Source organism: Emydura macquarii, unplaced genomic scaffold (assembly GCF_026122565.2).
Source record: "Emydura macquarii macquarii isolate MOO-44397 ecotype Brisbane River unplaced genomic scaffold, CSIRO-AGI_Emac_v2 contig_2849, whole genome shotgun sequence".
In the NCBI taxonomy this organism is placed as follows: Eukaryota; Metazoa; Chordata; order Testudines; family Chelidae; genus Emydura; species Emydura macquarii.
This window is the reverse complement of record NW_027132986.1, coordinates 29,735-56,832: the sequence shown is the minus strand read 5'-3', so window position 1 is coordinate 56,832 and position 27,098 is coordinate 29,735. Positions and strand designations below refer to the sequence as shown.

The following is a 27,098-nucleotide window of genomic DNA, read 5'->3' as shown; positions in this document are numbered from 1 at the left end:
TTAGTCCTGAACATTTTCCTATTTCAGGTGTTGCTAACATTACATTTCAGTTGAGCTAAGGAAATAAACTAATTCTCCCCATTCTGATAAATAAATAAATCAGAGACTTACATGGATTTGCCAGAAAGCCAGAGACTGGGTCCACTGTCTTTGAAGACTCAGTTACACCTTTAGTGGACAGAGGCTCCTCTGAGGAACTGAGACGATTTGTATTAAAGGCTTACTTCCATTTTCATCTCCTTGATGACAGTCTTATGGTTTAATTAGCAGAATCTCTCAGAGGACCATGCAGAAAACACAACACTAATTACAAGGACATGTCAGGCACTGCAGGGAAAGAGTTTAGATTATGGATGCTATCCTGGGGGATGGTTAAAACTTCTCTCTGGCCACTATATTCTTCAGAGCAACTGCCTGAGCTCAGACCTTCTTTGCTGACATTTATGGCTCTGTCAATGACCTCCATCATCTTTAATCACGTCATTCATGAGAAAAGACTTACATCAATACCACCAATCACTGAAACACGTCCTGCTTCTGCCCCCCCCTTTTTTTATCCCCACATTTTCCCACTGTAGCACTTCTTCCCCACTCAGTCTGTAAGTTACTCCCACTCACACTGAGTTATGCCAAAGCTTTAGAGGTTCAGCTTACACCAACATCTATGCAAGTCCTGGCAAAAAAAAAAAACAAAAAAAAAGGATGAAGTTTCTAATCATTTCCTCTTGTTTGCATTATGACATAGGGCTGGTGGAAATTTCTAAATCAAAACTTTTTTTAAAGGAAATTTGCATTTTTGACAATTTTTTTAAAATGTCCGCTTTGCATGGAAAATTTTGACTTTTCATTGAAAACATGAAAAATGAAACATTTTTGGCTGAAAACTTTTCAGCTGAAAACCACCCTGTTCAGTTATTTAATTATGAAAAGTCAGAATTTTCCAGGGAAAATGTCAATGAAAACATTTTTGTTTGTTTTCATTGAACTTCTTCATGGGGGAAAAAAAACATTTTCTGATTAGCTCTACTGGTATATTTTTCAGGGCCCTCTTTCCCTTGCCATCATAAGACGGATAAAGTGTTAATTCACTGTGTTTGGACACAGTTATTAGACATTCTGGTTGCTCGACACATCTGAAAATTGGGCCAAAGGTTTGTTCTGTGTTTGAGCTGTTTGAAAATGTTCCAACAAAATATTTTGTCATTGGACCATACAGTTTGATGAAAAGTTGAAAATTTAGTTTTTGATTACATTTTCCAGTTTTCTAAACGTTTTTCACAATTTCCATTTCAGTATCACCTGTTGACTGGTGGGCAATGGGCCTTTAGCAGTCTGGGGCAGCCAGCTTCCCATCATCTTCAACAATCTGCTTCCTGGCTGGCAAGGGTTGAGTGTGTCATGAGTGTGTCTTTGTGCTAGAGGTTTGGGTCGAGCCGGTCCCAAAGATCCTGAAAGGTGGCTTTCTTCATGTGAAAGTTCTGGCTCCACGGCTGGTCATCCCAGCTCTGCATGATGATGGGATCCCACCTTTCTTTGCTTGTGGATCTGCGCCAGAAGTGCTGGTCTAGGCAAGGGGCATCAGTGGCTGTACCAAGTTTACGCAACAGCATGTGCCAATGTAAGTCTGCCATCCCCATGTAAGTCCTCCTCCTCTGCCTCCTTATCCTGTTCCATCAAAGCTCTGTCAGGTGTCTTTGGTGGGTCAGAAAATACCACTGAAATGTCCACCAGTGGACACACACCGGGTCACATGCATATACTGGTGGTATCCCATTATCATGCAGACCTGGGATGACCAGCCTTTCACATGAAGGAAGCTACATTTCTGGAGTTTTGTGACCCGTTTCCCCGAGTTTCTAGCATAAAGACACAATCAAGAAGCTACCCTTGCCAATTGAGAAAAGGGTTGTTATAGCCGACTGGAAGCTAGCTACCCCAGACTACTATAGGCCCATTTAGGTTAGAAAGCCGGCTGTGGGTGGAAGTTTCTGACGTAATCAGGTGTGTGGTTTACCCCCACAGTGGTGGGCATTAAAGATATTCCAGAGGTAATTCCTGGCTTTGAGAGAATGGGGTTTCCAATCTGTTCCAGGGCCACTGATGGGATTTATATGCTCATAATTTTCCTTCCTCAAGAATCACGTGAGTACGCCAGCCGCACAAGGTACTACTCCAATGTTAGGCAGTCCCCCGAGGACCACAGAAGCTTATTTATGAATTTTAGTGTGGGCTGGACTGGGAAAGTTCACGATGCTAGGGGTTTTTGCCTATTGAGATTCTACATTCAGGGACAGGCTGGGACACTTCCCACCAAAGGACACGGTCAGCAATGGAGTTACTTTCCCCACCATTATTCTGGAGGGTGCCCTGTTGCCTTGGCTTTTGAAACTGTACCAACTTGCAGAGGCCTGGGCAAGAGATGGTTACCTACACGCCCAGAGTGGTTGTACAATGGGCTTTTGACAAACTGAAACCCTACTGGAGATGTCTACAGACCCATTTGGATGCCCGTGTCTCCAACGCTGTCCACATCACTGTGGCTTGCAGTGCTCTTTGCAATCTCTATGTTGCCAGAGATGAGCTGTTTCCCCCTGAATAGACCCATGACAGGGAGTCAACCAGACAGTGCACCTACCACGGTTGGAGTGGGATGCACCCAGGTAACAGAAGTAAAGGATGCTTTGTGCTCCCCCATTATGGACTTGCATGGCCCAATGGAAGCGGGGGAACAGTACCTCTTTGAATTTGCTTGTGTGGAGGGATATGGCTAATTGATTGGCCCAGGGGAAGGGATTTGTTCTTGGGAGGGGTTGTACTTATGAATGAATGACATGATGAGTTACAAATTGGAGGTGGGGGATGATTCACAGTATTGATTCATATAAGAACGTGACTGAACTGTGCACGCTGCACCTAACAGCATCAAGGAATAGCGTTTCCTGAGTAATTCCTAATTGTTCCTGGTCATGTGATTAGCTTCTTTATTCCACATCATGGCGGTGTGATGAGAGGCAGTGATAGCAATACACATTCTTAATAACATGAAAGGCTTTCTTTATAACATACGTTAGAACAGTACGATGGTCACCCATTGCCAGGCAGGTCAGCTACCATTACAACACCAAACACCAGTTACAAAAGAACAGTTACAAAACAAACATAAAAAAAAAAAAACACCCCACCAAAAACCCCACCAGAAACAACACCAAAAGTGCACTAACTGATGCAAACACGACAGAAATCTCCCACCACTACACGTCCCCTCCCCTGACCCCACATTTTCCTTGCCTTTCTTTTCTTGTTTTCCATGCACTTGGTACCAGGGAAGAGGAGTGGAAATATCCACAGGAGAGGGGATTAAGATAGTGCCCCGAGCAGCCACACATGGGGCCTGATTGCCTGGACCACCCAGATTCGGAGTTTTCCAGTCAGTTCCTGGATGGATGGGACAGCTCAGGGGAATCAAGCCATGACGTGGGAGAGGCAGCAGGAGCTGGTAATCTTGCAGCCATGACAGAGATAAGACGATCAGAGATTTCTCTCTGCTGAGCTCCCTCCACCTTTAGCTGCCGTTCATGTTCCAGGAGCAGTTCCCAGAAAAATATGCTTCTCTGCTGAAACTGTGTCGTCCAGCTGTGTGGCAAGCCTAACCTTTCCTCCGACCTCTCAGCCTGCGTTTTCTCCAGTCTTAAGTCCCTCTGCTTCTAGTCCTGGATCTAGAATTGTGGCCCTCTCAAGAACTTCGACCACAAATTCATTGTGGAAACGCTTCCTCTTGGAACGATCCTGGAAGTTATGTTGGATTCAGTTTTTACTGCACTGGAGTGAGCGGTGGAGGTGGAGGGGCTTGCAATAGAACAACACACAGAGGATTATTGTCTCAAATATCTCAGTGGAGGAGCACAGAATTGATTCTGGCTGGAATTTCAAGTATATAAAATGTTACATTTCAATGCTGAACGGCAATATATCGTGACAGGGATGACTGGGTCAGCAGACTGTCCCTGAATACAGTTCGGTAAATTGCATTTACAGTAGTGCAGAGGCAATGGTAAGTTAACATTCCTAAGCTGTTTTTGTTTTAGAAAAATTGCATAACTACTTGCTAACTAACCACTTCAGCCACACCATCAGGAGCTCGTTCACCTGCACATCTACTAATGTGATATACGCCATCACGTGCCAACACTGCCCCTCTGCCATGTACATTGGCCAAACCAGACTGTCACTACACAAAAGAATAAATGGACACAAATCAAACATCAGGAATGGTAACATCCATAAACCAGTAGGAGAGCACTTCAGTCTCCCGGACACTCAGTAACAGGTTTGAAAGTTGCCATACTTCAACAAAAAAACCTTCAAAAACAAACTCCAGCGCGAAACTGCAGAGCTGGAACTCATCTGCAAACTTGACACTATCAGACTGAGTCTGAATAGAGAGTGGGAGTGGCTAGCCCACTACAAAAAATAATGTTCCCTCTTTTGATATTCACACCTTGTCAGCACCTGTTGTGAATGGCCTCATCCACCCTGACTGAATTTACCTCGTTAACACTTGCTCTCCTCACGGTGATGTAACTCACCCATCCTTGCATGTGTATATAGACCTACCAAACTGAAGTTTCCACTTCATGCATCCGACGAAGTGGGTTTCTGCCTGCAAAAGCTTATGCCCAAATAAATTTGTTAGTCTTTAAGGTGCCACAGGACTCTCACTGTTTTGCTAAAAACAGACTAACACAGCTACCCCTCTGGAACTCATAACTATTTGGGTTGAGGAGAGGGTTGGGGTCCAGTGGCCTTGCAAAAAAATTACGATAGTTATCAATTCTAGGCCAGCTTTTAGAAAAACATCCAATCCTAATTTCAAAATTGTCAGTAACAGAAAATCCATCATGACCCTTATTAAATTGTCCCAATGGCTAATTACTCTCACTGCTACAATTGTACACCTTATTTCCAGTGTGAATTTGACTAGCTCCAACTTCCAGCCACTGCATCATGTTACATCTTTCTTTGATAGGCTGAAGAGCCTCTTATTACATAGTTGTTCCACATGTAGGTACTTAAATACTATAATCAAGTCACCCCTTACCCTTCTCTTTGTTAAACTAAACAGGTCAAGCTCTTTGAATCTTTCACTACAAGGCATATTTTCTGATCCTTTAATCATTCTTGGAGCTCTTCTCTGAACCCTTTCCAGTTTCTCAACATCCTTCTTGCACTTTGGACATCAGAACTGGACACTGCACTCAAGCAGGAGTCACATCAGTGAGAAAGACAGATGTAAAATAACTTCTCTACTCTTATCTGAGATTCCCCTGTTTTCTCATGCAAGGATTCCATAAGTCATTTTAGTTACAGCATCGTACCAGGAGATCATATTCAACTGATTATCCACCCTGACACCCAAATCTTTTTCAGAGTCTATCCCAGGTGTGAGAGGGGCTACTGGAGAGTGGTAGAAGGGCGCTATTTTAGACTAAGAATGACCAAGGCCCTGTTCCCCTAGCAGCTGCCTAAGGCTTCCTCCAGGCTGATTAGGGCCAGCTGAGGCCAGAGTCAGCTGAGCCCAATTAGGGTCAGCTGAGGCCAGAGTCAGTTGAGACCAGTTAGGGTCAGCTGAGGCCAGAGTCAGCTGAGACCCATTAAGCATTGCCTGAGGGCAGATATAAGCTCCCTGCCAGCCAGGCAGGGTGCTCTTGGAGTTTGGTGGTCTGGAGCTTTGGAGAGAAGGAGAAGTCAAAGGAGAACTGTGAGAGGCAGGAGCCAGAGGAAAGCAGGGGCTTGCCTGGTGGAGTGGCTACTTAGCCCCAACGAAGACCAGGGTAGGGAAGCAGCCCAGAGAAAAGACTTACACAGTGCCTTATAGCAGCAGCCAGCCACTGCTGTCAACCAGGATCTCTGGGCTGGTGTCCGAAGAAGAGGGTGGGCTCGGACACCCCCTACCCCAACCTTAGAACCTAAGGTCCCGAGGGCACTGCTTGGCCTGCGAAGGCCTGAAGGAAGACTGGGCAGAAGCGAGGCAGCTGCCATCTTAAGACTGGTGGGATCCCCGGGTGGCCATTTTGTGCCCACCACACTGGAAAAGCGCTCGGCCCACGGGAGCACAAAGGCCACCCCATCACACAAGATAGAGTCCCCCATCATGTAAGTATGAACTATTATCTTTGTTCTTACATTTACATTAAACTATATAGAAACACATATTGTTTGCTTGCACCCAGTATACCAAGCAATTCAGATTGCTCTGATTCAGTGGCCTGCCTGCTTCATTATTTACCACTCACCCCAATTTTTGTGTTATATGCAAACTATATCAGTGGTAATTGTATATTTTCTCATGAGTCATTAAAGCACTCACCTCGGATGTGGGACACCCATTCTCAATTCTGCCCTCTTCTTGAGGGGAAGAAAGGTTTTGACCAGGGGTCTTCCACCTCTCTGGAAAGCCCCCTAAAAACTTGGCTATTGACTACTCAGATGTGTAGCTACCTCAATCTCTCCTGTTGAAGATGCTCCACTGTCTATAAATAACTAATTATGCACGAATGATCTAAGACACATTGGAGGACTGGGCCAAAATAAATCTGAGGAGGTTCAACAAGGACAAGTGCCGAGTTTTGCACTTAGGACAGAAGAATGCCATGCACTGCTACAGACTGGGGACCAATTTCCTAGCTAGCAGTTTTGCAAAAAACAGACCTAGGGGTTACAGTGGACGAGAAGCTGGATGAGTCAACAGTGTGCCGTTTTAACCAAGAAGGCTAATAGCATATTGGGCTGCATTATTAGCAGCATTGCCAGCAGATCAAAGGGAGTGATTATTCCCCTCTATTCGGCACTGATTAGGCCTCATTTTGAATATTGTGTCCAGTTTTTGGCCCCCCACTACAAGAAGGATGTGGACAAATTGGAGAGAGTCCAGCAGAGGGCAATGAAAATGATTAGAGGGCTGGACCACATAACTTATGAGGAGATGCTGAGGGAGCTAGGCTTGTTTAGTCTGCAGAAAAGAAGACTGATTTGATGGCAGCCTTCAATTATCTGAAGGGGGATTCCAGGGAGGATGGAGCTAGGCTGTTCTCAGTGGTGGCAGATGACAAGTAGCAATGGTCTCAAGCTGCAGTGGGGGAGGTCTAGGTTGGATATTAGGAAAAACGTTTCCACTAAGAGGGTGGTGAAGCATTGGACTGGGTTACGTAGGAAGGTGGTGGACTATCCATCCTTAGAGTTTTTTAAGGTGCGGGTTGACAAAGCCCTGGATGGGATGATTTAGTTGGAGTTGGTCCTGCTTGAGTAGGGGATTGGACTAGATGACCTCCTGAGATCCTTGCCAATTCTAATCTTTTATGATTCTATGATTGGACCAGGCAGACTAGACCCTTTGTGTCCAAGTGCCCCACCCACTAGGCTGGAATCATTTTTGTTTTTTTCTATTTTTTCAGTGGGAGACATTGAGAGAGGCCAACAAATGAATAAGTGTGCTGGCTTTTGTGGATCCCATTTTAGGTGCATCTCTCTTCTCATTCATTTTGCAGGGAACCTAGATGCCTCACCCAAGATTTGTAGATACCATTGTTGTTCTGGTGATTTTCTACACACCTAATAATTTGGGCATTGTGATGCCGAGCATCATAACATGCAAGTCCTTTTGTGGATCTGGCCCACAAATTCACATGGAGGTATTTTGGTTTAAACCAGCTGGGGTGCTGTCTCTGAATGTGGTAGCATTTTACACACCTTAATGATTACATTTTATGCTTACTTTTCACAAGGGTGAAAGTCTAAATGGTGAGGCCATTAACTCAAGGCCTTTTCACTACATCTGGGAGGAGCGGGGGGAAAGAAGAAGAAAGATTATGCACACATTTTCACTCAGTTGCCAGTATTGGTTACCTTCTTTATTAAACACAGAAGTTCAAGTTTTTCACATCACCTCAAAAACTATGGGCTTCTTTCCCATTGTTTTCCTGAACGTTGCCTTCACCTCCTTGTTTTTCAAGCTGTAGATGAGGGGATTCAACATGGGTGTTAAGATGCTGTACTGGATGGAGAAGAGTCTGTCTAGAACCACTGATGAGAATGAGTTGGGTTGCAGGTATCTACACAGCCCACTCCCATAGCAGAAACCCACCACGATGAGGTGGGAGCTGCAGGTGGAGAAGGCTTTCTGCCGGCCCTCAGAGGAGTGTATCCTGAAGATGGTGGAGAGGATGTGACTGTAGGAGCTCACGGTAAAGAGGAAAGAGCTCAGTGCTAATAACAGACTGGAAGAAAGAATGAGCATCTGGCTGGAAAATGCCTCAGTGCAGGAGAGGCTGAATAGTACAGCGAGCTCACAGCTGAAACGGCCAATTTCACTGGGCCCACAGAAATGTAACTTTAATACTGAAAGAGTATTTAACAACGAGTAGAAAAAACTGATCCCCCACGAACCAGCAACCAGCGTCCTACAGACTCCTCTTTTCATGGTGTCCACATAATGCAAAGGATTACATATGGCGACGTATCGATCATAAGCCATCGCTGAGAGAATGAAAACTTCAGTCACAGCCAACAGAGTAAAGAAGAATATCTGAGCAAGGCAGCCATGAAAGGAAATTGTTTTTGGCCTTGAGAGGAAGTTCTTCAACATCTTAGGCACTGTGGTGGAAGAATAGCAGATATCGACAAAGGCTAAATGGGACAGGAAAAAGTACATAGGGGTATGAAGGTGAGAATCAACCTTTATCACTAGCATGATCACCATATTCTCTATCGTGGTGAGTAGGTAAATAAATAAAAAGACCACAAACAGGAAAATCTGGAGACGTGGGTCATTTGAAAGTCCCAAGAGAATAAACTCGATTACAGTGGTTTGATTTTCCATAGTCATAAATTCAGCAAAACAGCGAGCTGTGAGGACAGAAAAATGGTCATTAACAGACATCACTAAACTAAATGGAATTATTAGAACACATTAAGGTCTGTGATATGGTGAAGGCAGAAGACAGTAGAAGGGTGATGGATGGAAGGTATGTGAGCCCCAGAATGCTCCGGGCCTTGTTCTCTGCTGACTAACTCAGAGCCACTGGGGGCAATTAGGAGCAACTGAGGCTGATTAAGGATCAGCCAGGTGCTCCATAAAAGGGCTCTGCCCCAAACACACAGGGCACGAGCTGGAGGAAGTAGGAGTGCCATGCTGAGCTGTGGTGATAGGAGTGCTGAGCTATAGTGATAGGAGTGGAGCAGTGAGGAGGAAGGTACCGGCTCAAGAGGCCAGAAAGACTGAAGGAGGGGGAAAATTAGCCCAGGGGAAGAGTGTACCGTTTGGAAAGCAGTACCAGCAGCACATAGCTGCTTCTCATAGGACCCCTGGGCTGGGACCCGGAGGAGCGGGTGGGCCCAGGTCCCTACCCCCTCCCCTGGGAAGACGGGGTGATGGGCAACTTCCTGGCCCACTACAAGCAGGAAGGTGCAAGACCCACTGGAGGGAGGCTGGCCATCAGCCACACATGGTGTCAGAAGTGGGATCGTCGCGCAGTGGGTTTAAACCAGGGAGGCCCCAACCCACTCCGCTACTAAGATGGAGGCTGTGGTGAAAGCCCTGGTGCAAGCCACAGCTGCCCAGCAGGAAACTACCCAGGTCCAGGCAGTGGCCCAGCGGGAGGCTGTACAACTACAGCAGGAGACCAACCGCCTTCTGATGAGCCGGGCTGCCCAAGACTGGGCCCTACTCCAAGAGGTGGTAGGCCAGTTGAAGATCCTGGTGGAGTGAGGGGGCAGCCCAGATGGAGTGTGGGTCATACGGGCCAGCAACTACCTCCAGAAAATGACACGGGAGGATGATGTGGAGGCATATCTTCTGGCCTTTGAGAGGACAGCCCTGCGGGAGGCCTGGCCCCAAGACCAGTGGGCCAGCGTCCTCGCCCCTTTCCTAGGGGGAGAGGCCCAGAAGGCCTACTATGACATGGCAGTAGATGCTGCTGCTGACTACTCCCAGCTAAAGGCTGAGATCCTGGCCTGATCTGGGGTGACGGTGGCAATGCGGGCCAAGAGGTTCCATGAATGGTGGTACCGGGAGGACAAAGCACCCCGGTCCCAGCTGTTCGATTTAATCCACCTGAGGCCTCAGCACCGAGAAGATGGTGGAACTTCTAGTGGTAGACGGGTACATGCGGGGGTTACCAGCAGGCCTCCGAGCCTGGGTGGGTCAGAATGATCCCTCTACGTACGACGAACTGGTCGCCCTGGTGGAGAGACAGTTGGTATCCCGTGAACTGTCCCTGACTCCCCGGGAGAGGACATGGCGGGCCCAGAGGCCGGGCCCTAACCCCAGTTCTGGGACGATCAAGAGGACGGGACCCGAACACCGAGTCATTGAGGACCGGCCCGAGGATCGAAAGGGACTGGGGAACTCAGGGGCCGAGGACGGGGGTGGCCAGCCAAATAGCCCAGGTCAGAGGGGGGGCCACTAACCGGTCGTACCGGTGCTATGGATGCAGGGAACTGGGCCACATAGCAGCCCAGTGCCCCAATGGGGACGAACCCCTGCAATGCAATCTGGGAGGTCATGAAGGGTGCTGCGGTCTCATTGGCCTGGTAGGGGTGGTAGAGGCCCCCCATGGGTACACCAGGCCTGTCAGAATGAATGGCATCAAAACCATTGCCCTGGTAGATTCGGGGAGTGCGGTCACCCTGGTGTCCGGGAAGTTGGTGGGGGCGAGATCAGATGACCCGGGCCAAGCACACGGAGATAACCTGTGTACACGGGACTGTAAATTTCTACCCTTCAGTCCCTGTGAAGATTGAGATCCAGGGGAACGTTACCCGGGTGACAGCAGGGGTGGTCCCTAAGCTCCCCTACCCGGTCTTGATTGGGAGAGATTTCCCTGGGTTCGAGGACCTACTTCCCCCAGTAGAGCCCGGGGTGGAGGGCAGACCCCTACTGGAGACCGAGGCACAGGCAGCCAGCCCTGCCCCCGCATTTGCCGAATTTGCTCCCAAAGTATTTGCACCCCCCGGGAGACCCCGGAAATCCCGGCGGGAAAGAAGGGCGGCTAAACGCCTGGAGACACAAATACTGGCTGGGACCCAGGAAGCTGCTCTGGCTAATAGGCGAACCCATTCAGCAGACCAGGAGACTGCCCAAACTAGCAAGGAGCCAGAGGCAGGTCCCAGTGCCAGCAGGAACGGCCCCGGAGGCGAAGGTGAGGTTGAGCCCCTAGGGGAGGGCCAGTTAGGGCCCCTGCGGGAAACTTTTGGGCAAGACCAGGCCAACGACCCACTATATGTGAATGTGAAGGAGGAGGTAGTGGAAATAGACGGCGTGCCTGTGGAGGGCCGGACCAACGGCCTGGGGCCATACTATATCCTGAGGCGCGACCTGCTGTACTGGGTGACACAGATGCGGGAGGAGGAGGTGGAACAGCTCTTGGTGCCACGAAAGCATACCGGGGCAGTATTGGAGCTGGCCCATAGCCATTTATTCAAGGGGCACTTAGGGGTAGATAAGACCCTTGACCGAATTCTGAGACGGTTTTACTGGCCAGGAATACAGGCGGAGGTCCAAAGATACTGCCTCTCTTGCCCGGAGTACCAGTTACACAGCCCCCGGCCTCACCTGCGAGTCCCATTAGTGCCCCTACCCATCATAGAATCATAGAATCATAGAATATTAGAGTTGGAAGCGACCTCAGGAGGTCATCTAGTCCAACCCCCTGCTAAAAGCAGGACTAAGCTCAGCTATATCATCCCAGCAAGGGCTTTGTCAAGTCTCAGCTTAAAAACCTCTAAGGATGGAGATTCCACCACCTCCCTAGGTAACCCATTCCAGAGCTTCACCACCCTCCTAGTAAAAAACTTTTTACTAATGTCCAACCTAGAACTCCCACCCTGCAACTTGAGACCATTGCTCCTTGTTCTGTCATCTGCCACCACCGAGAACAGCCTAGCTCCATCCTCCCTGGAACCCCTTTCAGGTAGTTAAAGGCCGCTATCAAATCCCCCCTCACTCTTCTCTTTTGCAGACTAAACAAGCCCAGTTCCCTCAGCCTCTCCTCATAAGTCCTGTGCTCCAGCCCCCTAACCATTTTTGTTGCTCTCCACTGGACTCTCTCCAACTTCTCCACATCCTTTTTGTAATGGGGGGCCCAAAACTGGACACAATACTCTAAATGTGGCCTCACCAATGCCGAATAGAGGGGAATAATCACTTCCCGTGACCTGCTGGCAATGCCCCTCCTAATGCAGCCCAATATGCTATTAGCCTTCTTGACAACCAGGGCGCACTGCTGACTCATATCCAGCTTTTTATCCACTCTTACCCCCAGGTCCTTTTCTGCAGAGCTGCTGCCCAGCTCATCGGTCCCCAGTCTATAGCTGTGCATGGGATTCTTCCTTCCTAAGTGCAGGACTCTGCACTTTTCTTTGTTGAACCTCATTAGATTTCTTTTAGCCCAATCCTCCAGTTTGTTTAGGTCACTCTGTATCCTATCCCTACCTTCCAGGGTATCTACCACTCCCTCCAGCTTAGTGTCTTCCGCAAACTTGCTGAGGGTGCAATCTACCCCATGCTCCAGATTATTAATAAAGATGTTGAACAAAACTGGCCCCAGGACCGACCCCTGGGGAACTCCACTTGTGACTGGTTGCCAGCTAGACATGGAACCATTGATCATTACTCGTTGAGCCCTATGCTCTAGCCAGTTCTCTATCCATTTTATAGTCCATTTATCCAACCCATACTTCTTTAACTTGCTGATAAGAATACTGTGAGAGACAGTATCAAAAGCTTTGCTAAAGTCAAGGTATATCACATCCACCGCCTTCCCTACATCCACAGAGCCAGTCACCTCGTCATAGAAAGCAATCAGGTTGGTCAGGCATGACTTTCCCTTAGTGAATCCGTGTTGACTGTTCCTGATCACCTTCCTCTCTTCCAAGTGCCTTAAAATGGATTTCTTAAGGACCTGCTCCATGATTTTTCCAGGGATTGAGGTGAGGCTGACCGGTCTGTAGTTCCCTGGATCCTCTTTCCTCCCGTTTTTGAAGATGGGCACTATATATGCTTTTTTCCAGTCCTGAGGGACCTACCCCTGTTGCCACGAGCTTTCAAAGATAATAGCCAATGGCTCTGAAATCACCTCAGCCAACTCCCTCAGCAGCCTTGGGTGCATTGCATCTGGCCCTATGGACTTGTGTATGTCTAAGCCTTCTAAATAGTCTTGAACCCATTCCTTCAGCACTGTGGGATGTTCGCCTCCTTCCCATTCTGTGCCACCCAGTACAGCAGTCTGGGAGCTGATCTTGTCTGTGAAGACAGAGGCAAAAAAGGCATTGAGTACCTCAGCTTTCTCCACATCCTCCATCACTAGGTCGCCTCCCTCATTCTCTAAGGGGCCCACACTTTCCCGAATCTTCCTCTTGTTGGCAACATGCCTGTAGAAACCCTTCTTGTTCCCCTTCACGTCCCTTGCTAGCTGCAACTCCAATTGTGCTTTGGCCTTCCTGATTTCATTCCTGCACATTCGAGCAGTGTTTTTTTAATCCTCCCTAGTCATCTGACCAAGCTTCCACTTCTTGTAAGCTTCTTTTTTGCGTTTAAGTTCGCCAAGGACATCTTTGTTAAGCCAAGCTGGATGCCTACCATATTTACTATTCTTTCTGCACATCGGGATGGTTTGCTCTTGTGCCCTCAATAAGGTCTCTTTAAAATACAGCCAGCTCTCTTGGGTTCCTTTCCCCCTCATATTAGCCTCCCAGGGAATCCTGCCCATCAGTTCCCTGAGGGAGTCAAAGTCCGCTTTTCTGAAGTCCATGGTCCGTATCCTGCTGTTCTCCTTTCTTCCTTTCATCAGGATCCTGAACTCGACCATCTCATGGTCACTGCTGCCTAGGTTGCCACCCACCTCTACTTCCCCTACCATATCTTCCCTGTTTGTGAGCAGCAGGTCAAGAGAAGCACGGCCCCTAGTTAGTTGCTCCAGCAGTTGCACCAGGAAATTGTCAGCGACACTCTCCAAAAATTTCCTGGATTGTTTGTGCTCTGCTGTATTGCTCTTCCAGCAGATGTCAGGGTGATTGAAGTCTCCCATGAGAATCAGGCCCTGTGAACTGGAAACTTTCCCCAGTTGAGTAAAGAAAGCCTCATCTACCTCATCCTCCTGGTCTGGTGGTCTGTAACACACACCCACCACGACATCATGCTTATTGTTCTTGCTTCTATGCTTAACCCAGAGACACTCAACTGACTTATCTCCAGTTTCATACTGGAGCTCAGAGCAGTCATAGTGCTCTCTTACATACAGTGCAACTCCTCCCCCCTTTCGCCCCTGCCTGTCCTTCCTGAACAGTTTATACCCATCTATGACAGTGCTCCAATCGTGAAAGTTATTCCACCAAGTCTCAGTTATTCCAATCATGTCATAGTTTCTTGACTGTGCCAGGACTTCCAGTTCTTCCTGCTTGTTTCCCAGGCTTCTTGCATTTGTGTACAGGCACTTGAGATAAGTAGCCAATGGGCCTACTTTCACAGTATGAATCGGGAGGCCACCCCTGATTCACCCTCCTCCTTCTGCTTCCTTGTGGTGTCCCTCTTCCCCACTTATCTTCGGGCTTAGGTCCCCGTCCCCCGTCAAAACTAGTTTAAAGCCCTCCTCACTAGGTTAGCCAGCCTGTCTGCGAAGATTCTCTTCCCTGTCTTCGTTAGATGAATCCCGTCTCTTCCTAGTAATCCTTCTTCGTGGAACAGCATTCCATGATCGAAGAATCCAAAGCCCTCTCTTCGACACCACTTGCGTAACCACGCATTTACTTCTGCAAAGCGACGGTCCCTACCTCGGCCTTTTCCCTGAACAGGGAGGATGGATGAGAACACCACTGATGAGTGGGTGCTGTCTGGGAAATGCTTCATCCCCCTAGGTTTAGGTAATATGCTGGGAAACTGTCATTAGAAAAGGGAGTTTGATCTAATTTGCAAGTATAAAGCTTGATATTTGGTCTGTTTTCCGTCGCTTGTATGTGTTTGTGTCCTTTGCTATTTCCTCTATGAATCCACAGTTTTTCTGCTAAAAACCATCATGTTTGTTTTTACCCCAGCAGGTCGCTGTTGAGGAAATGGAGGGAAGTGTCCCTGTCAAGAAGGGAGAAGGTGCCTCTTAATCTCTGGGTTTGGGGTGGTCACTTGCAGGATGAACCCTGCAAGCAGTAACTAGATGCCTGGAAACCAGACAAGACCCTTATTGTCACAGGTTCATTACTGGGGTTAGGGCTCAGAGCCGTTGCTGCAAAGCTTTAAGGCACCCAAAGTTACAGGGAGGGCAGGATGGAAGGACTCCTTCCTGGTCTGTGTGATCCCCACAGCGTCACGATCGTCCCACAGCAGCAGAACAACTGATTTGCCTGGTACAGCGCACGCAATCAGACACATTCCTGCCTTAAAAAAGGCTTCAGAGTTCCTGTTTTGGACTGGAAAAACCCCCTTCCAGGGCCGTTTGGTTCTGCTGGAGAACTGAGGCGCTCTTCACGTCCAAAACAAACCAATACTCAGCTGTTGGGGCCCCTTCCAGATGTGGCGTCTGACTTCAGCATGGACATCCCACATCCTAGGGAGGTTATAAACTCACTGTCCTGCTCCCTCCCCATCCCAATGACTACCCGCTGCCATTCAGAATGGCAACTCAGCCAGCCATGATGAGCATGGATACTGCATGTGACTAGGGAAGCAGCTTGAGGAGAACTCTACAGCTTGGTCTTTGTTATCAACCTCCCCTGTGTGGATCCTACCACCCCCGCCTGTGTTCTCAATCCACCATTTGGGCGGGGACTTTCAGGAGAGGACACATTTGAATATTAAACTTTAATCTAGTGATTGACGTTTGTGGAATTTGATTCTCATTGTAGCGTACAGTTCATGTCGTTCCCCCAAATACATCTCATGGCAGGTCTAAACAGGAAAAATGAAACGTTCATCACAGAATTCATCCTCCTGCGATTTGGGAATATCCCTAAACTGCAGGTTTTTCTCTTCCTGCTGTTTCAAACCATCTACTTGGTGACCGTGCTTGAGAACATTCTCATCGTGGTGCTAGTTGCGGCTGATCAGCACCTTCCCACCCCATGTGCTTCTTCCTGGGGAACCTGTCCTGCGTGGAGAGCTGCTACACCTCCAACATCCTGTCCAGGATGCTGGCCAGTCTCCTGACGGGGACAGAACCATTTGTGGCGGGGGCTGCCTCACACAATATTTGTTTGGTTTCTTGGGGCCCACAGAGGGGTGTCTCCTAGCGGCAATGTCTTATGATTGGTATGCAGCAATATGCAAACCAATACACTATGCAGCCCTTACGAAGGACAGCTTACACCTCCAGCTAGCAAGCGGTTCTTGGGTATGTGGGTTTTTGACGCTTCCCATAATAGCATTTCTTATGATACAGTTCACGGTCTGTTCTCCCAATGAAATTGACAACGTTTTCTGTGAATCGGTGCAAATAATAAATCTCTACTGCAGTGACACGTAGCAGAGGGAGCTTGCTGTTATCACCCTGGGCGCTTTATTCACGCTGCCCCCTTTGCACTGGCATCTGATGTGTTTCATCACCACCATCCTGCCAATCCCTTCCACTGCGGGGAGGCGAAAGACCTTTTCCACCTGCTCCTCTCACCCTATCGGGGTGACTATTTTCTATGGGACCCTGGTTGTGGTGTATCCGCTACCAAAAACCCACATGCTGAGACCTAAATCAAGTGTTCTCTGCCTGCTACACAATTCTGATTCCTCTCGCCAGTTCCTTCATCTACAGCCTGAGAAACAAAGAGGTCAAGGAGGCGCTGAGGAAAGCTTGCAGGAAATGCATGTTTGGGCAATGATAGCCAATCAGTTGCCTTAGGTAAAGTAGCTAGGCCAGAGGCTGGCTTTGGGCCTGAACCAAAGTCTGTTCTAGACCAAGATTGTGTTCACATTAGCTTCACTGGGCTGTGTGTCATGCTTTTGGAGTCACAGCCAGGGGAGGAAGTGGAGATGGACACAGCTCTTGGAATCTGTGATCCATTCTTGTTAGGGCCTTTATCAGATGCCACAACTGGGTGCGACTGGGCTGGTGGGAGATTTGAACTAGTGGCTGCTCAGAGTTCAGCCAATGACAGGGGATTGTGCTCAGTGAGATGGTGCAGGGAAAACAGACTCTGCTGGGAAGCTGAGCACCCCTTCCTTGGAGGGAGAAAGAGAGACACACACCTCATTATACAAATATTGGGTTGCAGCATGAGCCTGGGAGTCCAGCGTTAGGAAATGGTGTAATTAATTTTTGTTCCTTGTAGTGTATTTCATCCCCAGGCTTCTTTCCAAAGGGACAGGCATCAAAGGGAAACCGTCTAACCTTAGCCACAGGGCCCAGCACTGGCCTATTACTGGCCCCTTCTCAGCAGTGACAGAGGGTCAATTTCTCGAGATACCTGGGTGGCCAGTGGGATTTTTTTAAAAGCATCTGGGCACCTTGCCTGCCAGAGAGTCCTGCAGGCGAGTCAGACAGAGGAACATCTCCCTGCCCCTGGTCCCTGAAGCACTCTGGGGCTCGGCTGCCCGGTGTGAGGCTGCGGAGGACAGGGCCAGAGGTAGAAACACAGGGCCTGTGGCCCTTTTCCTGCAAACACTTAGGCACCCCCAGGGTTGCAGGCAGCTGAGCAGGGTTTTGTGAATCACAGAAGGACTGGATTCTGGGATTCAGGTGCCTAAAGTGGAAGCTTAGTGACTGCAGCCCTAGGCCCTCATCCTCATGTTACAGCTAGGGAAACTAAGTCAAAAGAGGTGCAGTTACCTGCCCGGAGTGGGTGAGTGGCAGAGAATAGCATAAAAACCAACCACCCAGAGTCCTAGTCTGGTGCAGTGTCTGCTGCACCATGTCCACTTGTAACTGACAATGCACCTAAGGGTGTTAGGTGCCCAACTCCCATTCACTGGCTGTGGGATTTAGGTATCTAACATCACCTCTTATGGGAAAACCAACCTGTACATTTATAGCCAAACCAGTAGCCTGAGAATGCCCCCCACGCCTGGGTGCGTGTGTGTGTGTGTGTGTTACCAAAAGCCTAGCACAATAAAATAACTAAAATGAGTCTTGTCTTTGTCACCTGTGTTGTCAGAGCTCCCATTATCTGCTTCCTTAATGCCCTGTGTGAGGAATCCGTGTGTCACGGCTGCTCTACACACCAGTGTTGCACCATTTTAACTGTACCGAGCTACACCCGCCTGTGCCAGGGCCGCGTGCCGTTGGGTTGGTCAGCCTGGTGCCATGCCAGCCCTGGTTAGAGAAGGAGACGGAGCTGAGGGGAATCAGGCACTTTCCAGTCTAGGGCAGATGTAGCCAGGGTGAGAGGCAACTCAGGAGGCTGAAGTGAAACTTAGGAGAGTTAGAGAGGCTCCTGCAGGGAGAACCCTGAGCTGGGGGAATTCCTCCCTTATGTGGGGAAGGAAGGAGGGAAACTGAGGTGAGGGGCTGCCCTGAGTCCTCCAAGTGGATGCAATGCTACTGAGGTAAAGGTGCTTCTGGCAGGCTGGTTCATGCCCACCCGGTAAGGAGAACATGTGATCTATTGGTAAACTTTGTCCGCCCCTGAACTTGTACCCAGAGAACTATTTCACGCCACCAACCAAGTCTAGTTACACTAGTGCAAATGTGAGTGGAGACCATGTGAGTCCCTGTGAAAATAGATCAACAGCTTCATGGCTTTAAAACAAGCTCAGATAACCAAAGCAAAATGTCTTTTTACATTGGGTGAAGGTGACCAACTGAGGTCCCTGCCCTGCATTTGAGGCAGGACTAAGTAATACCTAGACCATCCCTTACGGGTGTTATTCAGAACAGGTTAGACCAATCTCCAAGGATGGAGATTGCACAGTCTCCCCAGGCAATTTATTCCAGGGCGTCGCTGCCCTGGAAGTTAGGAAGTTTTTCTAATGGCCTACCCAAACCTTCCTTGCTGCAATTTAAACCCATTACGTCTTGTCCTATCCTCACAGGTGCAGGAGAACAATTTTTCTCTGACTTTCTCTTGCCTGTTACGTTCCATTAGCAGACATGCCTCTGGAGACAGCCCCTTCCCACAGAAGTATATATAATAAATCAGAAAAGACGTTCCCTGTTCAGCGCAGAGTATGATGCACAAGGCACGTTACCAGACATATCAGAGTCAGGGGACCCCGTCTGGGTTATGTTGTTCTATTTACTGGGAACAGGGAAGTACATGACTGCAGTGGGGAGAGAAGATGGACTGAATAACCAGGGTCCTGGGTTCTGAAATGCTGAATGAGGAGGTGACGTCCGACTCCAGCTGCTGACAGACCTCCCTTAGAGGTAAATCTACCTTTCCCTACCTGGTGTTTGAGTCTTGAGGTTTTTGAAGTCATGTAAGTTTGCCAGGTAACATATCCCATGGCAATCCAAAGGGAATGGGGCAATGATCACTCTCAAACTCCCAACACAAAGCAAAATGACTGAATTTGAAAAAAGACAACACCTGTCAGGTCACTGCTATCCTAGCTTCCTATCTGGCTCCATCACCATGGTATCTGGGCACCACTCTGTCTTGCATGGGTCTATCCTCCCACCACCCCTGTGCAGTGCTGTTCTCCCTGCTTTACAGACAGGGTTGTGCACAGAGGGACAGACGGATGGAGATATTTCAACTCCTAAAGACACAGACACCCCTGGCAGGATGTGAAATCAATGGGTGTTAGACTCTGACCCTGCTCAGGCACCCGTACACATTCTTAGGAACCTACCAGCCTTTGATAATCTCCCCTGAAAGTCACACCCTTTCAGAGGACAAGGGAGATGATGTGCGTGAAGCAGAGCTGATATGTGCTGCAGTGCTGAGTGTGAAGGGAGGAGACATTGGCTATGAGGAGGCTTGGCAGAATTGGAACTGCAATTTTGACAACTAATATTGATGTTTTGTGAGGTTTCGATTATTAACTGTTTCCATTTTTACTCATGCACAGCAGTGAGAGCGGTGACTCCATCCCTGAAGGAGCAAGGCACGGGGTGGGTGGGCTGGGCTGCAGTAATTTGGACAGTTACTGACAATTTTTGTTGCTGGTTTCGCTGTTTCAGCTGATATCGATGTTTACCAATGTCCATTGATTGAAATCGAATCCTGCCGAGCCAAGCTGTAAGTTTCAAAGAATGCTCCAGGTGTTAGCTGTGCAAATGCCATTGAAATCAGAGGGTCCCATCCTTGAAGTCAGTGGAAATTTTATCTTAGGCTTCAGAGATAGAAGGCTCAAATTGAACAGAGTTATTCATGGAGTGTAAACTTAACTCCGCATGACTCTTTATGGGATCACGTCCTTCCATAGTGGTAAATAAGGATGAGTGATGGCAGAAAAGACCACCACAAACAGAGAATTGATATTTTTTTCCATCAATGCTAAAGAACAAAATGTAGAGCTGATAAAAAATCTGATTGGCATTTTTGAGGGAGAAATGTTTATTGTTCAACATCAATATGTTCCATGGGAATATGTTAATTTTGACAATTTTGTTTAGGAAAAATGATTTTTGTCTATGGTTTTATGGAACAGGATAAAATAAAATAACATAACTAAATTAATAGAAATGTAACTGTAAAAGACAATGTAATGTAAAATAAATTTAACCTAGAAATAAAATTAAAATAAATACATCTTTAAAAAGTCAAAATGGGAATGAAAACCAACATTTGAAATCATGGAATTGCCAATGAAATGGAAATTTAGGTCCCACCCCACTCTCACAATAAGAAGATAACACAGTTCATACAAAATTCAAATCCTATACAGAATTTTTTCTTGCAATACAAGAGACATTTCTAGCCAAAATGGTGCTTTCTAGCTAGAGATTTTGTTTTTGTTCATTTTCAGTTAAGGTTACATCTCTATGTAGAGTCCTCCACTGCAGCGCAATGAGATATTGTCCTAGGGAAGGAAAGGTATTTGTCTGATAAAACATTTCAAAAGTTTTAATAGAGTTAGATGGCTCATGTCCACTGCAATTCACTATGAGTTGGCTGCCCAATCATTGGATTTCTGATCCTTGGTTTCTTTCTTTGTTGCGGCTTCCTCCAAAATATAAAATCCTGACCCATTTTCCAGAGGAATTCTGAACTGAGAAGGACATGGTTCTGCTTTCATGCATCAGAAAGTGAAAGAGGTGACTATTTGAACCGATACCTGTATTTGTGTTCCTTTGTACCCGAGCCCTATCAGGACGTATTGGAATGCATTGGTGCCCTCTCGAGTTACCACTCGTGTCTGTACAGAGACTAACATTTTGTGCAACCAGTAGCCTGCCCAGGTAAAAAATCTGTCCCAGGGATCAAGAGAGATGGCATTTCCCTTCTCCTGGCCTCCATAGTTCACTCAGCTATTTTTCTAGTAGCCAGAAAAGGGAAACCATGAAAACAATGTTGACATGTTAAGGAGTGAATGTTGTTTGTTTATATCACAGAATGAATTTGTTTCTCCTAGACACACCCTGATGGTGGCCCGAGAACAGGGAAATCAAACATCCATCACAGAATTTGTCCTCCTGGGATTCGGGACCCTTCCTGAACTGCAAATCCTTCTCTTTCTGCTGTTTCTAGTGATCTACATCACAACCATGGCTGGGAACATCCTCATCATGGTGCTGGTTGTGACCGATCGGCACCTTCACACCCCCATGTACTTCTTCCTGGGGAACTTGTCCTGCCTGGAGACCTGCTACATCTCCACCATCCTGCCCAGGCTGCTGGCCAGTCTCCTGACTGGGGACAGAACCATCTCAGTCAGTGGCTGCATCACACAATTTTATTTCTTTGGTTCTCTGGCAGCTACAGAATGCCTGCTCCTATCGGTGATGTCTTACGATCGGTATTTAGCCATCGTCAAACCACTTCACTATGCAGCCCGTATGAGTGGCAGGGCTTGCCTCCAACTCACAGCTGGCTCTTGTGTAGGCAGCTTCCTAGCTAACAGCGTAACAACGTTGTCAATATCACAGTTAACTTTCTGTGGCCAAAATGGTATTGACCATTTTTTTTGTGATTTTATCCCCCTTGTAAAACTCTCCTGCAATGATCCTCAGCTGATGGAAATGTTGGCTTTCATATTCAGCTTCCTTTTTTTACTGGTCCCATTCCTGCTGACCATAATGTCCTACATCTGCATCATCACGACCATCCTGAGAATCCCTTCCACCACCGGGCGGCAAAAGGCCTTTTCCACCTGCTCCTCTCACCTCATCGTGGTGTCCATTTATTATGGAACTCTGCTAATTGCCTACATGTTCCCCACAGCCCACACACTGAGAGACTTCAAGAAAGTTCTCTCTGTCATCTACACGGTCCTGACTCCCCTGGTCAATCCCCTCATCTACACCCTGAGAAACAAAGAGGTCAAGGAGGTGCTGAGGAAAGCTTGCAGGAAATGCATGTGTGGACAATGCGAGCCAATCAGGTGCCTTCGGTAAAGTAGTCCCTAAACCAGCCTCAGGCATATCTATTTTATTTACCTACTTTATCATGTCATGCTCTTGGAGTCACAGCCAGGGGAGGAAGTGGAGACGGATAGACCTCTTGGAACCTGCGACCCATTCTTGTTAGGGCCTTTATCAGGTGCCAGAGCTGGGTGTGACTGGCCGGGTGGGAGATTTGAACTAGTGGCTGCTCAGAGTTCAGCCAGTGATGGGGGGATTGTGCTCAGTGAAACAGTGCAGGGAAAACAGACTCTGCTGGGCATCCGTTCCCTGTAGAGCGAGATACTTAGACACACACACACATAAATCTATGATGCCTACATTATACAAATATAGGGTTGCAACATCAGCCTGGGACTCCAGCATTAGGAAATTGTGTAATTAATTTTTGTTCCTTGTAGTATGTTTCATCCCCGGGTTTCTTTCTAAAGGGACAGAAATCAAAAGGAAACTGTCTAACCTGTGCTGTAGGGCCCAGCAGAGGCCTATTACTGGCCCATTCTCAACAGTGACATAGGGCCAGTTTCTCAAGATACTTGGGTGCCTGGTGTGAGGTGGCAGAGGGCATGGCCAGAGGCAGAAAAACAGGGGCTGTAGCCATTTTGCTGCAAACATTTAGGCACCTACAGGATCACAGGCAGCTGAGCAGGGTTGTGTGAAGCCCAGGAGGGCCGGATTCTGGGGTTCAGGTGCCTAAAGGGGAAGTTCTGTGAATCCAGCCCTAGGCCCACATTCTCATCCTCATGTAACAGCTGGGGAAACTAAGGCAGAACGAGGTGCAGTTACCTTAGGTAAAGTAGTCCCTAGCCTCAGCATATCTATTTTATTTACCTACTTTATCATGTCTGCCCGGAGTCGCTCACCGGGCGAGTGGCTGCGACAGGCATGGAAACCAAGCGTCCAGAGTCCTAGTCCTGTGCCCTGTCTGTTCCACCATGTTCACCTGTAGTTGACAAAGGCACCTAAGGGTGTTAGGTGCCCAACTCCCAATCCCTGGCTGTAGAATTTTGGTGCCTAACATCACCTCTTATGGGAAAACCCAGCCTGTACATTTACAGTCAAGCCAATATCCTAAGAAATCCCCCCATGCCCAAGGGATGTTTTCCACCAGCTCCTTCCCATGTTTTACCATTTTCTTGGAGACGCCAATAACTCTGTGTCTGTTACCAAAGCCTAGATCAATAAAAACTAAATGAAGCTAAAAACATCTCTTCTGTCGTCTTTGTTGTCAGACTTGTTTAGCAGGCTTGTTTAGTCTGCAAAAGAGAAGAGTGAGGGGGGATTTGATAGCGGCTTTTAACTACCTGAAAGGGGGTTCCAGGGAGGATGAGGCTAGGCTGTTTGGTGGCAGATGACAGAACAAGGAGCAACGGTCTCAAGTTGCAGGGCGGGAGGTCTAGGTTGGACATTAGGAAAAAGTTTTTCACTAGGAGGGTGGTGAAGCACTGGAATGGGTTACCTAGGGAGGTGGTGGAATCTCTATCCTTAGAGGTTTTTAAGCTGAGGCTTGACAAAGCCCTGGCTGGGATGATATAACTGAGGTTAGTCCTGCTTTGAGCAGGGGTTGGACTAGATGACCTCCTGAGGTCCCTTCCAACTCTAATATTCTATGATTCTATGATTCTAAGATCTCCCATTATCTGTCCCCTTCGCGTCTGGCGTGAGAAATCAGTATGTAAAGGTTTGTCTACATGTAGATGTTGCACCACTTTAGCTATACTGTCAGTTTGCAATAAAGAGCTGGAAGGAGCTAGAGTCAGAGGTAAGCTCAGGAGGCTGAAGTGAAATTTCAGGGAGTGAGTGAGGGAAAACCCTTTGACTGGGTGAATTGCTCCAGCCCGGAAGAGCTGGGGGTAGCCTGCTTTAGGAGGAAGGATTCTGACCAGAGGGCAGTTTGGGGTGTTTGCAGCTGCAGGTAAGACTTCTGGGTTTAGTTTTGAACTTGAAGTTAATGTATGAAACCAACGGGAGGGCTGTTGTGATTTGCACTGGAGAAAGCCTGTGTGGAGTTTATTGGGAAAGTGAGGTGAGGGGCTGAATTTTAGGCTACTCTGAGGCCTGCAGGGGGTGCCAGGCAGGACCCACTCATCCACAGCGAGCAGATGCAATCAAAGTGATGTGAAGGAGCTTATATTGATATAGTTCATTCGCATACGGGCATGGCAATAACCAGGCCAATGCTAGAGACCTCCACATTGGGAAACTGTGGCTGCACTAGAGGTTGTACTGTCATAACAAAGTCACACTAACCAGAATAGTGATACTGGTGCAAAATCTGGGTGGAGACCTCGCCCAACAAGTGAGCCCCTGTGAAAATACATCAGGATGTTCCTGCTTTGAAATGAACTCCGATAATCCAAGGAAAGGGGCTTTTGCATTAACATGGAGTGCTGATAATCTCCCAAGTCAAAAAGGGCCGACTGATGGAAAGAGAGGCTGGTGTGAATAACCCTCAGCTGCACACTTGGGTGCGTCTACACTGCTGCCGGGGGCATGGTGGATAATGGAGGGTAAAGTCTGGTAAAGGAGTGATTAGGGTGTAGAATGGGCACTATGGGGAAGAGAAGGTTAATGTGGCCAGGATTTTATGTGTCTCTTCTAACAATCTCTGGATGGCAGCTGATCACAGGAATGACAAATGGACAGTAATAAATATTACACCACAATTTCAGTAACAAAATATTAAGTCAGTAAACTCAGAATTAAAAATGAAAGCCATGATGTGACAATTCAGGTCCATCCGGGGGTTATAGCCCATTTTCAGTCTGGATCTCTCTCCTTCAAAGAGTTAAGCGATGGGATTTCATCCCTATCTGCAATATGTTTGCAAGAGATCAATTAAAAAAACCAAACAAAACTCCTCTTGCTTCTAAAAATGCAATTGTAGGGGACCCAAATATTCAATACTGGGTGTTATGAAAACAAAACTTTGTCAACACAAAATTATCCCACGGGTGATAAAGGACTGAGACCTCATTACATGGCTAGGGAGCAAATTATGCTATCAAAGGATTGGGACTAACAATCTTCTAGTTTGTTTTGCATTCAGAACTAAGTGGATATTTGTATTCTTCCGTAAACGCTGGAACAAACCTTTCCTTCAGGGGAAGAAGGGACAGTAGGTCACAGACTACGTGCTGAAAAAGCACAGCTTTTGAATCAAGTTACAGAGCCTACTGTAATATACATAAATGAAATTATCATATTCACTGTACCCAGATAGGACCCCGAATTGCTTAGTGTGAATATCTAACCAACCCTGTAGAGGAGAGTAATCAAGAAGTTCTGATGATTATCATACAGAACAACAGACCAACGTGGGGGCCTATAGTTCTGGTACAAGATTATCTCATTCCTATAATTGCTGGGCACAGAAGATCCCTGAAACTTTTCTGGGATATGTGAAGAAACCATTTGCCCTTTGTAACCTCAGCTTGCTAGCAATTCAGTGGGATCTGGGTGCTGCTTGTATACATTACCCCCGCTTTGAAAATCCCCACCAAAATGTGTAAAGCACCTTGTTGCACCTGCATTTTATCAGAGCAATGAAGTTCATTTGCTCTTTTCAGGAACGTCTGATCAGGAGGCCTTGATCTAAGGGTCACATTTTGAAAAGCACGAGCACATTTCAAAAGTGATTTAGGTGCGAAAGACACATTGACTTTCAGCGAGACAAAGTGCTGTGCCTTAGGAACTGAAGATTGTACTCTTAAGAGCGGTGTCCTCTTCCCTGTGGTACTGAGAGAGCTGGTGAGATGACGTGGCTAACACAGAGCTGAGATTTGCTGCTGCTGAACTTAGTTCTAGGGGTTCGGACATTGAAGATCATTGTCAAGGAAGGCTAAAGGCATTAGATGTCCAAATCCTACTGAAATCAGAGGATCCAGTCCTTTAAGTCACTGGGAATTTTATCTTTGATCTCCACAAACTAAGGCTCAGACACAAGACAATTATTCCCTGGTGTAAAGTTAACTTTGCATAACTCTACCCAGGATCAAATATTTACTTAGCAGCTAAGTAGGATAAGTAATGCCTGGCAAACAGACAGAAGATACTGGCAGAGAGGACAGCCATAAACAAAAGAGAGAATTAATACTTTTTAACCAAAGAAAATGGAGAAAATATAGAGCTGATCAATAATTTTCTAATGGACATTTTTTTCCATCAGAAAATGCCAAATTGTCAAGATCAAAATGTTCCATGGGAAATTTTTGCAAAATTGTGTTTAAGGAAAAAATAATTACTGTTATATGTTATAACAGTTATAAAAATATGTTATAAAATAATACCAAATGAAATATAATATACAAATAAACTAGTGATAAAATAAAATAAAAGATGACATAAAAGTAATAAGAAATGAAATAAAATAATCTCAGAATAAAATTTAAAATATTTCTATTTTTTGAAAAGTCAGAAGTGGACTGAAAACAAAAACTGGAACTTACGGAATTTCCTATGAAATGACGATTCTGTTCCTGACCAGCTCTAATAATGAGAAACTCAACACATTTCTGACCAATTTCATACTGAATTTATTCATGCAAAAGAGGGTAAATTTCCAGCTAAAATCAAATGTGCTTTTTTGTTTGGTTTTTAATTGATGACAGGAGAATTGTG

The 27,098-nt window shown here is 47.0% G+C and overlaps 2 protein-coding genes across 2 annotated transcripts; one reads left to right on the top strand and one right to left on the bottom strand.

Annotated features, from left to right (window-relative positions):
- Nucleotides 1-7,933: 7,933 nt before the first annotated feature.
- On the bottom strand, nt 7,934-8,881 carry LOC137166444 (olfactory receptor 8S1-like). Its single transcript, XM_067568173.1, has one exon. The coding sequence runs from the start codon at nt 8,879-8,881 to the stop codon at nt 7,934-7,936; it is 948 nt and encodes a 315-aa protein (XP_067424274.1).
- A 12,619-nt stretch (nt 8,882-21,500) lies between these two features.
- LOC137166443 (olfactory receptor 11A1-like) lies at nt 21,501-22,472 on the top strand. The gene has a single exon (XM_067568171.1). The coding sequence runs from the start codon at nt 21,501-21,503 to the stop codon at nt 22,470-22,472; it is 972 nt and encodes a 323-aa protein (XP_067424272.1).
- The last annotated feature ends 4,626 nt before the right edge of the window (nt 22,473-27,098 follow it).

Excerpts from the sequence above, each read along its gene's own strand:
- LOC137166443 (XM_067568171.1), top strand. The coding sequence starts at position 21,501 with ATGGTGGCCCGAGAACAGGGAAATCAAACATCCATCACAGAATTTGTC.
- LOC137166444 (XM_067568173.1), bottom strand. The coding sequence starts at position 8,881 with ATGACTATGGAAAATCAAACCACTGTAATCGAGTTTATTCTCTTGGGA.